General features: G+C 37.8%; 1 protein-coding gene across 2 annotated transcripts in view; it reads left to right on the forward strand.

The window, feature by feature from the left end:
- The window catches only part of LOC105689465 (complexin), a 146,956-nt gene that overhangs the window by 121,473 nt on the left and 7,445 nt on the right, over window positions 1-18,038 (forward strand). For both annotated transcript variants that reach the window (XM_048651066.1, XM_048651067.1), the window contains 2 exons: window positions 1,139-1,302; window positions 17,801-17,933. In XM_048651066.1, the coding sequence (XP_048507023.1) occupies window positions 1,139-1,302; window positions 17,801-17,933 (297 nt within the window). The remainder of the gene's footprint in view (window positions 1-1,138; window positions 1,303-17,800; window positions 17,934-18,038) is intronic.

Consider the following 18,038-nt stretch of genomic DNA (forward strand, 5'->3'; position numbering starts at 1 on the left):
GCATCGTCCACCGACGCTATAGCGATATCGTACGCGTCACTCGTCGATCGTCTCGGACACTCGCCGTTTGGCTTCGCTTCGCTGTCGGAATATATGTACTTATAACACGTCATATTTCTCCTCTGAAATTACGGAGTTTATCGTGCTGTTTCAATTCTTATTTCTTCTCTCCTTCTTTCGACGTGATTCGCGCGTTCGCGACAACGAAACCAGAGTGAGAAAAAAATAGCGTCGAGAAAACGAAAAACAAAAAAAACTAATTTTGTACTCGCTTCCGCAAAGAAATGCTCGAGCTGGCCTCTCATCAGTGCTGGGAGTCGAGAATGTAGCGGATCAAAAGCAGGCCACTACTGCCGGTAACTAGAGTGTATTTTTTTATTTTTTTTCTCTTCACTCTTGATGTGTTGAAAGAGAGCTTCTAGTTCTTGATGTGGTGGGTCAGTGTCGTGGTGTATAAATAAAAATCCGATGAAGAAAAATGTCCTCAAGCTGCGCGAGACTACGCCGCCAGGGTTGTGGGAGGTGAAGTAAATAATTTATACATATATGTATACATACGTGTGCATACACGTACCTCTATCCACGCAGGAGTATGAAAGGCGAAGTTTTTTTTTCGCTCGGTATGTAGGCCGAACACAATATATGGTCTGTCGTCGACTCATGAACGTGGTGTATCCTTATAATCACATTATACGCAGAAGTATATAGGTGATATGATATTAATACTTAAATATTCAACGCTCGCAATTGAAATTCCAGGATTTGGTTAATTAAAATTACTTGAAAATGTATATCGTCCAGGGTGATAACGATCGCGAAGTTTTTGCATCGTAAGGGTTAACCATTAAAATTACCCTCTTCGAACGATGGTTGGTCGTATTAACTGAAACGAGGTACGGTAGTGTAGCCAGAGTTTGGCCGGACAATCGTGTCGGAGGTCATATTTTTTGTTTTTGTTTTTTTTCCTCAATCACTTTAGTCTTCTCGGGTGTGTATGTCGTACGTAAATATACACGAACCTCTTCTTTTTTTGTCCGCGCTACAACCGCACGCAGAAACGGTTTTTTTTAAATATTTCATTCTTCTTTTCTTTTCATTTTTCTCTTTCTCTTCCCTCCTTGTCTTCGTGACGAAACAGGGGCGGTGGGCAGCGATGGGGGAGACGAAGATGACAAGGAGAAGGAAGAGGAGGCAGAGAGGGAACGACAGGAGGCCATCAGGGAAGCTGAGGAACGACGAAAGGAAAAACACCGCAAAATGGAAGAAGAGCGTGAAAAAATGCGGCAAGAAATCAGAGACAAGGTGAGATTATATCATATTATAGTATACGCTTAGCTATACCTATACACCTACATAAAGACGATTTCAAATTTTTTGTACTTCTGTTTTTTTTTTTTTAACTGCGTGCTTAAAAATATACTTTCCACCTCATTTCCCGGCGCTGAATAATTCACATTTCTAATATTTGAATATTTTCACTTTCATTTTACATTCATTTTCTTTCGGCTTTTTCATCTCTTATTGTTTCTGATACGTCGCTCATTAAATTATCCCGCATGATTCAAATTCATGTTTATTTAGCACACGGACGAAACAAAAATAAAATAATCGCTATAATTGTGTAATATGAATGTAAATTCGGGGATATTCTTACTAAAAATAGAGGTACCCCGGCGTGTTCTTTTTTTCAAACCGTATTTTTTTCTTTTCCTTCCTCGTAAGGCTCCGAGACAGGAGCAGCATCGCGATGATGTTCGTTGTACTCTTCTTTTTCCTTTTTTTTTTTTGTTTCTTTTTTTGTTCCTTTTTTCCTCAATTTAAATGCAAAACGAGACAACGGCGCACGTGATGAGATATTCACAAGGAAGACACAGTCTCACCAACTTTTTTTTCCCGTTTCTTTGGTATTTTTTTTTTTTTTGTTTTTTTGGTTTCTTCCTGTTTTCAATCAGTAAACGAGTTAATTAGCTCGTACAAACCTACATGCGTACACCTCATTTCGAATGATAATTATATCATATTACATGAGTTTACCTCTTTACGTATATTTGATACACATTGCCAGTTATACAATTACCACACACCCCGTATCTACGGGGAAAATCCTGCGATTTCATCGACCCAACAAACCAGAGGCCAAAAGTTCACCAAACTCTTCCCACTCATCTGACCTCTAAAACCCTCCAATTCAATCGTCCGGGACATTCGACCTTTTTACTTTCTCTTTTTTCCTTTTTACTCACGACAGTGTCCTCCATTTATTTCTATAACGACACGCGCCAAACTGGTCGGAGTAAATTTCCGAATTTTTTTCCGATCGGAGAACTGTTCCGTGAATTTTTCATCCATTGTTCTTCGACGCCATTTTTATTCCCTCTGTTTCTGTTTCCCGATATTTCCGAATTTGTTGTGATCCGGACATTTCTTGACGCTGGTTGACAATTTTCGAAAAATTGGAAAGTTTTCTTTTTTTTTTCAAAGAGTTGTTTGTATCGCGATTCATGAAATTTTTACCGTTTCCTATTCTGATGGAAAAAAAAATCAAAGTCACAAAAACACGAGGACAAACTTTGGTCGACTTTACGTGGAATGCCCCCCACCTGTACCTACACCTTCCCTTTTTGAAGATAAAAATTGTCAGTTCAAATATTGAACTCAGTGAAAACGATCGCATGCATATATACGCTGCATTTATGTATGTGACATTCATAATTTCATACGCACATAACTTTCTGAAAAGCACTTCCACGCTTATACGCGTAACTTTTGAGATTGCAGCGGCTGGGGCAACGCCCTTATGTATACCTTCGTATACACGTATATAATACGTACCCTCCGGGCCACCCCCTGGGGTATAAATTATTTAGAAGCAATATTCAACCCTCGTGAGAGCGGACGCTCTAATAAACCCTCAAATACCTTCGTACGCGCTGCTGCAGGTCTCGCTTTTTTATTTTTTTCGTTACTCAATTTTTTTTTACTTGTTAATTCTGTGTTTTCTTGTTCTAGTTTTTTTTTTTTCGTCGCGCTTACGTTTTCGATTCGACGAAGAAAAATTTTCGCTTTTTTTCCCATAAGTTTACAGGCGGAGGTTATCCTGTACAAGTTGTAGGTATTCGCAAGAATAATCTGAGGTTAAAGCGTAGCTCTTCATTTTTCAAATGAATTTATCCAATGTATACGAGTAATACGTACATATACGTGATGTATGTACATACATGACGTAACCAGCTGCGTGATTGGTTACTGATATTGTGCAATTCAGTCACGAACTGACAATAATTTATGTACTATATAGCTCCGCGTATGGATATTACATAAATATTATATAATCTGTCTGATATCGGCTGTTCGTGAGGGAAAATTGAGCGCACGTCTATTGCGTGTATTAAACGTACTCAAATATCGGATTTCAATATCCGATCTGGTACTCGTTAATGCGAATGATTTTTTCAATGTTTCGGATGTTGTGAAATCTTCGAAGCGAAATATTAAGTAAGATGTACGCGTTCGGAGAGGGAGAAAAGTAAAAAATAAATCAAACTCAGAATGTACGTATACACAAAAATACGTACATTATTTATCCGTATAGATGTTGCAAACGATAAGTAAACGTTCCTGCGTAAACTAATTCGTATAACAATCTCGTTTTCTTGTACAGTTAATTAATTCTGAGATCTCTAGAGTGTACAAAGTTCAGTTGATTCGCCCTGTGCTCGCTTTCAACGGTCTTTGTAAACGTTAATTGGTCGAATTCTCTAATTCTTATTGTTATCTTAATCCAAATCTTTATTTACATATACTAACTAAAGCGCATTACCATAACCCTTCGTGATTCAGAATCTTATCTTTCTCTCTCCCCCCTCCCCGGCTTATACTATTTTCTCTTTTTCCCTCTTTCGTGAATATTCACTCACCTAGCCGGAGCTTCGAGAACTTTTTACACCGCTGGGTGGCATTTGAAACCTCTGGCGTTACCGTTCTGAAAATTGTGAATATTTTTCCCCGAATAAATTAATTTATGAAAAAGCGAAATTTCGGAAAAAAAATCTCAACCGCGGCTCGCCCTTTGAGACCGCATTAATACATCCGTATCATCGTTACCTCTCTGTCGGCAATAATTGAATAATTCATCTCGTCCCGCTGAATGTGAAAAATACGTTAATCCTCCCGAGCGATATATCTGGATAGGAGAATAATGGTATCGGCGTCGGTTTAAAACGAGCTATGAACTTTAATTACACGTATAGAAAATTCTCTCTACTCGTAGGCACAGTAAGGCGCGCTGCAGCTTGGTTAAGAGTTGTTTAATTTAGTTGAATGAAGTAATTGCGTCAACCAATTTTCCGCGTCGTCTACGTCTTCGTAATTGTCGTCTCGATTTCTCATTTTAGAATATTATGCGCCAGTACATTTTAATTAACTAATGACTGCAGCATCTGAAATTCCTTCATTATGCTATAAATATCATAACTACATTACGTGTATCACCGTTACACGGACACTTGCAAACCGTAATATTTTAACATCGCGATTCATCCTCGCAGTATCTCCCCTCCCTATAGATTGAAAAAAAGAAACACACGTATACCAAGTTACACTTTTACAAATCGATGCATCGAACGATTTTTTTTTTCTTCTTCTTTTTTCTACCAATCGGATGTACGCCAATTATTTAATTACTGAAAAAATAGGTACCGTATCGTGAAATATTGTTTTCACGAGAGAAACGGAATAATCCCATACCTATAATGTGATTGACGTTGTCGGAACAAAAAAAAAAAAATATTAAAAAAGTCTGCGAACGACTGACATCCTGTTACGGAGGGACGAGCGAGTAAAAAAATGAATTTAAAAAAAAAAACAAAAAAAAAACAAACACAAAGGGGATGAAACAGAATTAGAACGAACGATTTAAAATTGGCTTCGAGGAGATAGCTTGTTGACAATCGTTCGGGATGATATGTAAAAGAACCGATAGCGGGGCGAGCCGAGAGGAGAAGAAAGAAAAAAAAACAAAAACAAAAACACAAAAACTGCGTGACAAACGTTAGAATCTCCGGGCTTCAGTTTCGATGCGACTGGGGTGAATCTATAGGTCCCGTGTCAGAATGATTGATTGATAGTATTCGGATACCTATCCTTATGTACCCACTACGCGCTTGCAGCTAGAGAATCGTGCCGCATAAAAAGAGAAAAATTCGATGAATTTTAAACAGTTGCCGGGTACAGATGTGTCGGGTGAATGGGATATACACGTACGTGCAGATCCTGCGAGAAGAAATTTCTCAACTTTTTTTTTATTTTTACTTTTCAATTTCTTCGCTCACGGAAGCGAATGTTTATACCAATTAACGAGGAGTAGTTGAACGAGGAGTACGCGATGCAAAAGTAGTCGGAGTTCTTTCCTTTTTCCAATTATTTGATCTTGTTTTATTCGGTTTATTTTCACTTTTTCTCCACGAATGTTAATTCGTTTTCATGAATCTAATGGAAATACAACTACTCGGTTAATTTAACTATACGTTGATTATAAAAAGTTTTATGGGTAGGTATATTTGCAAAAGGGTATATTAATTTCCTTTTTATTTATTTCGAAAACCTTAATTAAAATACTTGGAGTGGATAAGAGCGCAGCAATGTTTCGAACAACTTAACAAGATTTCATTAGACTTCACCTCATCCGTATCGCATAGTATATATAAATTACGTATATATATATATAATACGTGTATATACATGTAATACATTCGTACATATAGGTATATGTATTTCGCGCCTATATGTAATACATACAATCTTATACCCGACCTTTTCGCTTATATACTGCAGTCTCGCGGGTACAGATTTTATAATTCAATCCTAAACCTTTTACGGTTAGAATCGTTCGGCTCTCCCTTACACATGTACACGCAGACATATGTCCACGTAGATCGACTTACTTTTTATGTACGATACATCATATTATACAGGTGTACATGGCGCTCGAAATTCGATAAAACAAGCGATAAAAAACGCAAGTCTGCCGCCCTGTCCGCGCACATGTTTCGAAGAGCGAAAAAGAAAATGGAAAAAATAAGAAGGCAATCAAAAGTTGAGCACATAATCTCCCGTGACTAATTTGCGAGAAGAAAATTTTTGTTTAATAAAGACCACGACGCGATCGTAAACAAGTTCGCTAATTGTGAATTTTCACCAAAGATCGGTTTGATGAAGTTTTAATATCCTGTTTTCAATTTTCGAAAAATCAAAAGACGCGAAGCTATCCGCAGGCGAAAGATCAACCCCCATAATTTCAGGGGTGAATAACGATGACTTCCTCCTACGAAAGCGTAAAGTTGAAAAAACAAATACATGGAAAATCTTGAATAAAGCGACCTGAATATATACGTATGTACGGATGTACATAGAATCTACTTTTTTTCAATACACATAGCCAGCAGCAGCATTCGATATAAGCAGACGTCGAACAAAGTGCTCTATAATAATAATCGAAGAAAACTGAGGTTATGCGCGGGTGTACCGAATGCGGGATGGTATGGGGTTGAAATAAAGGGTGGCCGGGTGGGTAAGTAGCCTAGATATTTTTCACGGAGCTGCCGCTGATATCGGGCTTTATATTCGAACTTCAGTTTCAGTTATACATATAGGTGTACACATATTCACCGGCACGTGTGCACGACTGTATCCGTGTGTACATAGCGTGGCGAGTCAAGTACATACATGGGTATGCATGTGTACATGGCGTTGCAAGTTTACTACTTTTGCTTCTGCTTCTGCTTCTGACTTTGCAAAGGATATAGATAGATTGAACCGTACGTAATACGTACCGAGCGAACGAACGAGCTTCGCCTTTTTTTTTTTTTCATCCTTTTTTTTCCCTTCATCTTTTACGACCGGCACTTCCAAACTGACGATGTAGTTCGATACCCGTATAGGACGAAGTCTCGTCAAGTATTTTCCTGCCGAATTATTCCAACCTATATAGGCAGTACCGAGGAATCAAAATGAATACGCGGTACAACGTTCAATCGACCATCGACTGTTGGTTGTTTTGTTATTTATTTATTTTTTTTTAATTTTTTTTTTTCAAATCTGGTCAACGACAGTTTCGTTGTGTGAGTAGACGCGGTGTATGATCGTTGGCCGGGTCATCCACCAGTTAGTAGGTCACATACTAATCATGCAAGTGTTACGTGAGTGTCACGTAATTGCATCAAGAGACGAGAGCGGCTTGGAGCTCTTATAAGCGCTCTCGATTCTATATTATGTACGGACATTTATGTACGTATATACTTTATGTATATATATATCTAGCTAGCGACACTCGGATGTGTTGGGTATTCCCTGACATATATGTGCATGAAATATGGTCAAATATATATATACACATGATATGAGGGAGACCGGGTCGAAATGGGGTAGCGTGAATTTTGCCAGCGGAATAAGGACGAATAAATTCAACGGCAAAATTGAAAATTTCATTTTTCTTCTCTTCTTTTTATTTTCTCAAATGGACTTCAAATGGAAATCGACCTCGTTTATTTTTTGAAATAAACAATCTGGCTGTTCACTAAAATCGTACAAATAGTTGAGTTTAAATTACTTATTGTTAGATTTATTGTCCTCCGCAGCTTTTATAATTTGTTATACATGTATACCTGTATTTCGACCCGAGGAGCACGCGCGCTCGGCAGTGATTGACATACACATATTTTACACGAGTATAGGTATACCTTAGTTAATACTACCCGTCACAAGGGTGGTTTGTATCTACTTTGTGACGTCAAAGAGGGCCGTGTATATTCCTAGTTTCTTATCTCACGCGACATCTTAACTCCTTGTACTTTACATAAGTATAAATATACTCCACAATTACACATAAATTTTACGTACATACGGAGAATCTATGTGTTCGCGTGAATAAGTCGCAGATGAAAATAATATCGTACACGTACACATTTATATTACGTACATAGGTATAAAACGTGTTTAACGAGATACACGAATTACTTCGCGAGTCTAATGGGAATGATGATAATTCCTTAGATAACGTCAAACTATACGTATCTATTAGGCCTTTACTTGTTAGATAAGAATAAGATTAATCAATTAGGGAAAAAAAAAATCTCACACCTTATCGTAGAACTTGTTTAAGTAGTTTTACAAATCTGACGAATCCGAGGGGAATTATTTTCGCAATTTACGCGTTCACGGTCATCGCCGATTATATAACGAGGTAATTAATCGTTAACCGTCGCATGGGATGACCGTATTAATAATAAATTAAGTCAAATGATGTACGTATATCGTGTCTACGTTAATAACGGGAGTGGAGTAAGAAGAACGTTTAATTTCTCTCGTGCACGGGTGATACGGTATAATTTCGTGTTTGCAGATTAATTAGAGCTCCTGAAGGATCGTTAGTTACCTCAGAGCACGTAAAATAGAGATCAACTTCCTTTTCAGCAGGTAGATCATTATCATCGCGGTATATTAATTTTTCCCTTCTTCTTCTTCATGTGTCTACTTTATTAGTCACGACTTGAGAATTTAAAACGGAGTTTTCATCCGACGGTTAAGCGTGCCTTGAAATCCTCTTCACCGCGCTAAGTAGTCTGCATCAGCCTTTGGTCAGACGGCGTTGTACACGGAGCGCGTAGCGCGTCCGCCTCGACTCTACTCGACTCGACTGGCGTCTGACTCCCACATTTTTCATTTTATAGGAAGATCTTATTTCTTTCTTCTGAATTCTGCTACGTATTACAGCTAGTTCTGAAGTTTCTACCTAGTAATTGAGACGCTTCGAATTTGTAACTCGATTAAACTAGAGTTTATCATTACTTTGATGAGCGTTATTAATTATGATTACCGTTGAAGCGTGTTATATTGATAACATACACGTCTATGATTACATGACATCAGAAGTACTAGCGCAACAATCGGATTCTGATTTTAATTCAATAATGAAAGTGGTTACGTGAAATGACGGGGAAATTTTCTTGTAAAAGACAGTTACTAACGACTCGATATTTGTAAACGTACGTGCACACGTACGTACCTACTGTAATTAGGTGAACATAGTCGGTGCCGCGAAGACCCGCAACTATACCTTGACGATCTTATTTACTAGACACGTATTACATCTACGATATTGAAATTCAACATGGCTATTGATCACATTACATCACATACGGGGCTGTCCGCGTCAACTACATTTTTCTGACGAGTTCTTTTCGAGTGATGAATTATTCGATTCCAAAATTGAGACCATATTGAGGAATGTGAAAAAATTCACAAAAATCCGGTGGAAAAATGTAGTGAATTACTTTTCGTTTCACTCGCAAAAAATTCACGTACTCGCTACGTTTGACGTACTTCATACCGAACTTCATACGCTGTGATTAATTCAATGGTGATGGAATGAAATTTTCAACTTTTGCATAGTACCTATTATTCATGGTGAGAATAATTATTGTTTACTCGACATACATTGTGCTTAGTTTCTTCTTTTTTTTTTTTTGTTATTTATTGTTTTTGGAAAAAAGCTGAGCATGCAGTAGAGATTTCAGGATACACGATGTATAAAAATACACGTTGTATATCTATGTAGGGTACATAGGTTGGCAGTAAAACTCGTTTTACCGTCGTCCTTTTCCTACTGCAATTCTGCAGCACGCGTGTGAATAATGTCATGCTCGACTGGCAGACACAGTAAAGTTGGAAAAGTACAATAATATGAGAATATAGTTTAATATTGTTACACATATATATATATACATTATGCATTATACCATAGATATATTATACTGTATCGGTGTATCATGAAATCCTCTCCTGCTCCCTGCAGATGTAACAAACTTTGATGTGAAATTACGTAATTTGCTATCTACGAGAGACTTTTACTACGTGACATATTTTTTTTAGTTTAATTTTTTTGCTTTCGTTGATTTTACCATCCTCCTTATTCTTCTTCTTGTTCTTGTTCTTTTCCTCCTTCTTCTACTTATTGTTATTATTATTATTAATTCTTGTCGTTGGTTTTTTCGACGCTACTTCAGCGTTATTTTATTACCCCGTTCGCTACTCCGTGTACATAAGTATATGGCATATAGTGGACGTATTAAATACATTTTTCTGGCGTTATACGTACACGTACGACATGATGACGTTATTTTATATTTATTACACAGCTGATGCAATGCCATAACCGTTTCGTATAACTGCTGAAATTGCTACGTGGCCTAATTTTTCAAACGCCAATTACGTACGTGATTTTTTTTCTTTCTCCTCTTCCTCCACTTTCTTTCTATTTTATGGTAAAATAAACTCACGATCAATTTTCCTGAAAATTTATTAGTAAATCTATTACCACGTTGCCTGAACATCATATGGCAGCTCACTGATTTTTTTTTTAATTTAATTTCTCTCTAATTTACGAACTTTTTCTATCCTCGGGGTTGAGATAATTTTCCTATATTCCCGAAAAATGTTAATAACGTTTCAGAATCTATTAAATCACGATCTGTAATAACATGTCGCACTTGTCTGTTATTTTCATCATTTCAATATCTGTGCGAAATTGAAAAGTGCACAGAATAATGTACTAGTAGGTACGTGTATTGATGTGGATGTTTCCGATCGTCGCGGTTTCCGCATTGTAGTTGGTCACGCGATTCGCTTTTCTTTCCGTAAACCGCATGTGTAGCAATCGCGGTCGTATTGTAAATTGTCGTACGCGATGAATATTTCATCTAGAATGAAGAAAAGAAGAAAAAAAGGAATAACACATTTCAAAAGAAAAGGAATAAATAAAAGTATACCATCTGATTTGATGAAGTGGACATTGCGAATACATTAAAATACCCTTGCAGCACAATTGCAACGAAAGGAACGACGATGACAGACAATAAAAATGTCGATGGCAAAACCGCGCATGGCTTTGTCACATCGAATCATATTTAGAGCTGTGCAGGTAAAATCGAAAGAGATTGGTCGCGTTGACATGCGAAAAAAATTTGAGAACGCAGACATTTTTTCGCCACATAATTCACAGCTCGTACCTCCCTTTCGAGTGATAAATTTCATCTTAGATTTGTCATCGTCTTCTTTTTTTTCTGTTCTTTTTTTTTTAACCGTTTCTCGTCCTCCCTTGTTCAGTTTGCGATCGCTCTGCATATTTCGAAACGATACAAAGCGCGTAATGTACATTCTATTTACGGTTGTCTCACACAACTCGACAATTTCGCATATCATTTGTCAGGACCCTGACTTTCACACATCTGCAGTTCGCTTGCTTTTTCGCTTGCAGAAAATGGCTATTTTTTTCACTTCGTAGACGCGACGATTGTCGCTTTTACTCTCCGTTCCTCTCTCTCTCTCTATCTCTCTCTTCATCTTTCCCTCTTTTATCGTAAGTTAAAAGAGGTTCGCAAATTGAATGAATTTTTCTTTTTTCTCGCCATTCTTTGTACTCTACTCGATTCCGTCACTCGAATAATACACGTCTCACTGTATATTACAGCTCTCATCACTCTCTCTCTCTCTTTCTTCTTCTCTTTCCCTCTCTCCCTTTCTCTGATTTTTTCTTTTTTCATCTAGAAAGACAATAAATAGTTGACGCCTTGAGGTATCGCAATTCTTTTTTTCTATACTCGTTTGGGGTTGGTTCTTTCGCTTCTTTTCTTCTTCTGGGGCCATGAATTCAATCTAAGAAATTGAAGAGATTTTTTTCTCGGTTTCTTTTCGTTTTATTTTTCTTTTTTTCTTTTTCTTCTATTTTTCTTTCAAATAAATCGAGACAACGAACGTGCAAAAAGAGAGTGCTTTTTACTATCGAAAATGTCTTTTCTCGGGAATCACTCGACGCGTATGAAAAAAATACAGATGCTGTGGGATTTGAAAGTACCTATCTCAACATAGAAATTGAAAAGTGATTATACTCTCGTGAACATTGATGTACGCGTAGTTTTTACTTATATTAATGGACGGGAGCGTGGATAAAAAAGAAATTGAATAAAAATATCGAGACTGCGGAAAGCTCACAGCTGGATGTATTTTTTTATTCTCTTACCATCACGTTCCTACCGAACGTAACCCATATTCCAAATTTAACCTGACCTAGTGATCTATATATGGAAGGCAGATTTGTAGATAAATTCTGAATTTCATTTCGCCTTTCTTACACCGGTACTTGCAGGTACCGGAAATAGCTAGTCACGAATATCTCGTACGTATATAACCATGGTCGAATAGAATATATATAGGTGAGTGTGGTACGTGTATAGAAGGGAGATAAATTTTCCTGAAAGAATTTTAAGCCTACGTAAGCTATGTAACACGCGTATATATTTATACATATATATATATATGTATGATTTTTATACGTATCATACACGCAGAGCTGATTTCGGAACCCTATGCGTGTTTTCTTCAGGTATATTATGTGGTACATAAATTTATATTCCTTTGTGCATGAATAAGTTATACGATAAATGGAGAGGAAAGATAAAAAAATAAATAAATCATTATAGTCAAGTATAATAATCGTTGAGTAATTACGTAATGATGAAAAGTTGGCGATCGCTGGAAGATTCGAACAACGTGGATTGTTCATGCGCATACCGTAATTGGCGAATAAAAAATAAAAGAATAAATAAATAAATAAATAAAGAAGAAAAACGAGGCGACAAATAGAAGAAAGAAGATTAAACTTAACTGGGGTCAAATTGACTCTAGTAGGGAGTCCCTGCATTCAATATGGCGACTTCCTAATAGAGTCAGGCTGACTCCTTTTAAGACGTTCACCAATCGACAACCCCGTGAAATACATTGTGCACCTAAATTAAGTATGCGTCCAAATAGACTTTTCAATCATCAAGGATATTAATTTTATGTTTTTACCCGATTAAATTGAGTTCATACGATTTGAAAACCAGCGAAATTGCGTCAACTCGAAATACCAGCAAAAAATTTTTTCCAATTACTGCACACGAGAATACTGTATGAAAACGAGAAAAAAGAAGGAAATGCGCGATATTTGTTGAATTGAAGTTACGTAGAGAAACTTTCCGCTTATATTTTGCAACCGTAAATTATTGCAGCCGCAGTTTTGGAATTTGCATCAGGTGGTACGTGCGCGTACGTTGAAAAGAATTCGTAGAATCAGCAAATAATTTCGAAATATCATTGCACAATGAATTTCGTTAGCCATCAAATAGTCTTGTTAATATAAATTACGATGAAATATGATACGAAAATATTTTCCGATATTCTATCGAATAAATTTCATGAAATTTTTCCAACAACCATTTCCCCCATTTTTTTTCATCTACCTCTCCTCGCAGTTTTTATATGCATGCGCAGGTACCCACAGCTAAATGAAATCCTACACGAGATTGAACAGATATTATTTAAAAAAAAAAAAGTCATTTCTGTAACGGAGAAATATTGTTTAAAAAGTTTATTAACAATTTGAAGGCCGACAAATCTGGTTAACGGGATTACCAGGGGATAATTCCACGACCTAGTAACGAGACCGAGGTATCGATCGTATAACGTCTGTGTGCAACTTCTATGCATTCCTCTCTCTCTCTCTCTCTCTCTCCTGTCACTCGCCCTCTCTCTGTGCTTAAACGCAAACACCACGTCGACACACACATTCAAATTATGCGATAGTGTGACTACGTATATATTATCTCTCTAACTCGGACAATGCGGATATTTGAGATTCACGGCATACCTACTTCCGGCACAAAGCCAGCCATCGGGTTTTGATGCGGGAAACTCTGTCAATGGAGGAAAAAAAAAAGAAACGAAACGAGGAAGAATAAAAAAAAAAAAAAAAAACAGAAGGAGAGCTTTCCTGCACTAGAAACACTCTATCAATCACGTCAGTCATCGTCCCGCAGCTTCGCTATTCCCATCAGAAATCACGTGTCATAATCATACCCGACATACGTTTATACGTGCACACGTATACACTGGTACGTGCATATCATACATTCATGCTAATCGACGGCCGCTCTAACCCTCGATATTTTTTATTCATTTATTCGCCTATTGTTCCCTTGCTGTCAAGCATTCTCAAGTCATCTGTAATCGCGCCGCAACAATCCCCCAAAAATACCTTTGAGATTTTTTTTTTGCTCTCTGATTTTTTATTGAACTGCCACTTTCCTTGCATGTATCTGGAAGAACTTCGACAACCGAGCTTTGGGGATTAAAAAAAAAAAAAAGAAGAAAACTGTATCGTCCGTTAGCTGATAATCGAGTGTTCTTTTTTATGATCCGTTTATTTATCAAACTGACCAATTCGATAGCTAATTCGAAACCACTGCATATATGAAGGATCTATTTTACACTGTGCACGTGTAAAATGTTTGCGTGTGAAAATTTCTGATTATGCAAAAGGTTGTCATTAACTCCACGAACGTTTGACGTATGTACACATCTATACAATCATGTACCGGCGGTATAAATTTTGCGACACGCGTGCGGGAAAATGATGTGGGTACGTCATTAAAAAACGGAACGAACCGCCGTTTCAAAATTAATTATTTTAATTAATGGTGGCGACATGATCCTGACCGTTATGCAACGGAATATAGAATGACGAATTAAAGATGGGTAGACAAAATACCGTATCGCGAGTAAAAAAAAATAATCGATGGTGATTTCGAGTTGATGATTTTTTTTGAGTTATTTTTATTTTATCTTTGTGATTTCGACAAACAAAGTTGTCGTTCCACATTAATTATGATCCGCATGAAAATTCTCTCGTAATCCTTTTGTTCGCGATATCAGATTCTTTTTTTTTCAGCTGTGCTCAGTATCTTCCCGCGGGTTATTAAACTCAGTTCGCAACCCCAGTTTTTCTCACCCTCTTTATTTTTTATCGCCGCGACACGACGGCGATGTAGCATTAATTCGTCGCTGACAGAAAACAGAACTTCGGTACTACAAACTCTATTAGAAGGCAGTCAACCAGCACTCATTGTCGGAACTAGAGAACCTCGAAGACCCTCGCCTGCACGTAATACCGCGCTTTCGCGTTGAAGGTCCTCATAGGAGAATCAGTGGGTTGGAGTGAGAACGTTTACGGCCATTTAAACAGCATCGGACTATCGTACTCTATACTTTCGGTCTGGGTGTTGTAAGAAACTAACAATGTCCACGGTTACTTGGGAAGTCTTGACGAAAAAATAGAAAAAGTTTGCAAACGAAATTGGATGTGAAAAATCCAATCTCTTATGAGGACCTTCCGCAAATCCCGACGGTGTAATATTTCATATGAATACACAGAGGAGTGAAACCAGCCACACTTTTCGCGTCGCGTCTCTATACTCTTCTTTTTTCTTACTTACATTCTTGAGCTTTTCACTCTCTAAAATCGCAGACGCTTTATATGTAAACCCACAATGCATCACGTGTGGAAGCCCTCAACCTTTTGAAATTCATTTCGCTAACGACCAACCTCCCCATCGTCTACACAACCTTCGACCTTTTCTTTATTATTCTTCTGCTCCCGCGTCTACCGGTGTTCCTGATTTACAGTGAATACAATTTCGCAATTATAATACTCACCCCCTACTCCGAATCGTCACATTAATTATTCCATGTATTATTTTCAAAACAAACGAATTCAATTACTTTTGTTTTTTTTTTTTTTCAATTTCTCACATCCAAATTAGGGTACTCTTATTTCCAGCCTTTTGCGGAATCCCTAAAGCGGGTTTAAGAGATCCAGACGCCCTATAGATGTAGGTATACGTACGTGTATCGCGTTATCCTTATCCCGCGGTGTAATAAAGCGGGGACTCTTTCGAGCCCGTTGAAATCGTCCTTGCAGAGGCGATATATTCCGTATACGTTGTAAAATCGAGGCCGCACGGGTTCTAAACAGTTTCTGGGATAATAAAGGTTTTAGTCGTTGGCAATAAATAGAATTATGGGGCAAACTAAATGAAAACGCACCTGCGTATCCCTCAGGACTCTTCATCCGTCCTCCCTCCTCGACGCTTCCGCCCCGGAAAAAAAAAGTCCCGTTCTATTTTTCCTCTCTTATATCCCTTTTGATTATACACACAGCTTTTCATCCCCCGGTTGGTATATATTTTCGCGCGTCATGCAACGGCGTTTGACAAACGAGTAAATTTTCCCGTAGGTACCAACCCCCGTATACCTGTATAGACGATTTAACATTTATTATTGCGAACAACTCACGCCACATAAGTCCCTCTCTCTTTCACCCTGTGATCAACACAATTCCACCAACGACACATACGAGGTATAATAACCGGAGCGTTAAATTGCACGGGGTTGGTTGGAAAAAAACCTCAACTCGTTAACGACCGCACGTATACTGCAGAGTGAATTCTAAACCCCTCTAAATCGTGAACATTCGACAAATTTGACACCATACTTTTTTTGTGTGCCTGTATTTTTTTTGTTTCTTTTCACTTTCACGAGGCTACGTACACCGCCAATTTTTCCAGATCGATTTTCAAAAACACGTATATATACGAGACAAAAATAGAGCGTATAGATTTCGTAGCTCTGATATTCGGGCAACGGATATTTGTTGTAATATAGTGATATGCTGATTGTTCCTGCATACCAATATTGTGTACGCCGCTGATCTATCGAATGTCCATCAATTCGGATAATTTGATCGCAGGGTTTATAGCATCCAATAATTAACCGTATCGGCTTTAACCGGAGACACATATAAGTACATGTTTACCCATTACACTTATGTGTTACGGTTCAGAGCTAATTGGATATTATACATACCACGTAATGCGTGTATTGATATAATTGCTACCTGCAAGTATACATATATTAATAAAATAGTGGAAAAATTTAGCATCTAATGATCGCAACGTCTATACCAACAATAAGCAGTATATCTCGCTCCTTGTCACTAAAATTTTCAAATGAGTTTTCCAAAAAAAAAAAACCTCGAATAAATGGCGAAATTTTTCCAGCTCCTCGTACACATATATATGTATGGGAAATTTGTACGAAATTGATCGTGTGCCTGTCCACAATTTGCGTTCTAGACCCCCACCATTTCCGGTTCCGAAATGGCCGGTGCCTAAAATTTTGCGAATGTAGATTCACAGCATCTGTAAAATCTTTCTAATAACTCATGGAATCTAGTCCCTAAATTTTTGTTGATTCAATTAGGAACGGCTGCTCATTATCCCCTCGTTCCTTAATTGGCCTCGTCGTTCATAATCTCCGATTAATCATTTGAATAATTCCTTTTTACTCCGTACAGGTATAGTATATAAGTGCGGTGAAAACTGTATGACAACGATAACAATTACGCGTGTGGTAAAATATGACGAATGAGAGTTATCAAAGTTTTTACGATCGTCCGAGCCTTTTTGGGAGATAGCACTGTACGTGTACATACGTATACATAGCTGGCGATAAACGCCGTAGCTTTATTCGAGCCCAACAGTAGCAGCAGCTTGATCCGTAGAACGCGAGTTACGCTGATGCTCAATTATTCAAAGTCGGCTTATATTGTTAGCTCTCAGCCCATCCCGACCGTTCTACGTCATCCTCCCTGCAACCAACTAAACGTGCGGACTAGGGAAAACTGTTCCTGGTGCAGATCTGCGGAGATCAATTATACTCTTTACTATATTTATAGAGCTCCGACCAAAATAACACTCGACAAAGAGGCGACTACAGAAAAAATAGGGGGAAAATATAAACAATCAACAATTCGAACTACCCGTGAATATTTTGCAGTTTCGTTTTATCTATTCGCCTGTTTATTTTTCAGTATAACATAAAGAAACGAGAAGAAGTGCAAGAAATGATGCCACAAGAGGAACCGAATCCTCTTATGCGTAAGAAAAAAACTCCCGAAGAACTCGCCGCTGAAGCCGAAGCGGAAGACGAGGACGAGTTCACCAGTAAGTTGTGTTACTTGTACGATATTTCATGTATCGGAAAAAATCAAAAAAGAAACTGTGTGCCATTTTTTGATTATGAATAGAATTTTTCTCATCAATCATCGT

The sequence above is a fragment of the Athalia rosae genome, chromosome 2 (assembly GCF_917208135.1).
Source record: "Athalia rosae chromosome 2, iyAthRosa1.1, whole genome shotgun sequence".
Taxonomy (NCBI): domain Eukaryota; kingdom Metazoa; phylum Arthropoda; class Insecta; order Hymenoptera; family Athaliidae; genus Athalia; species Athalia rosae.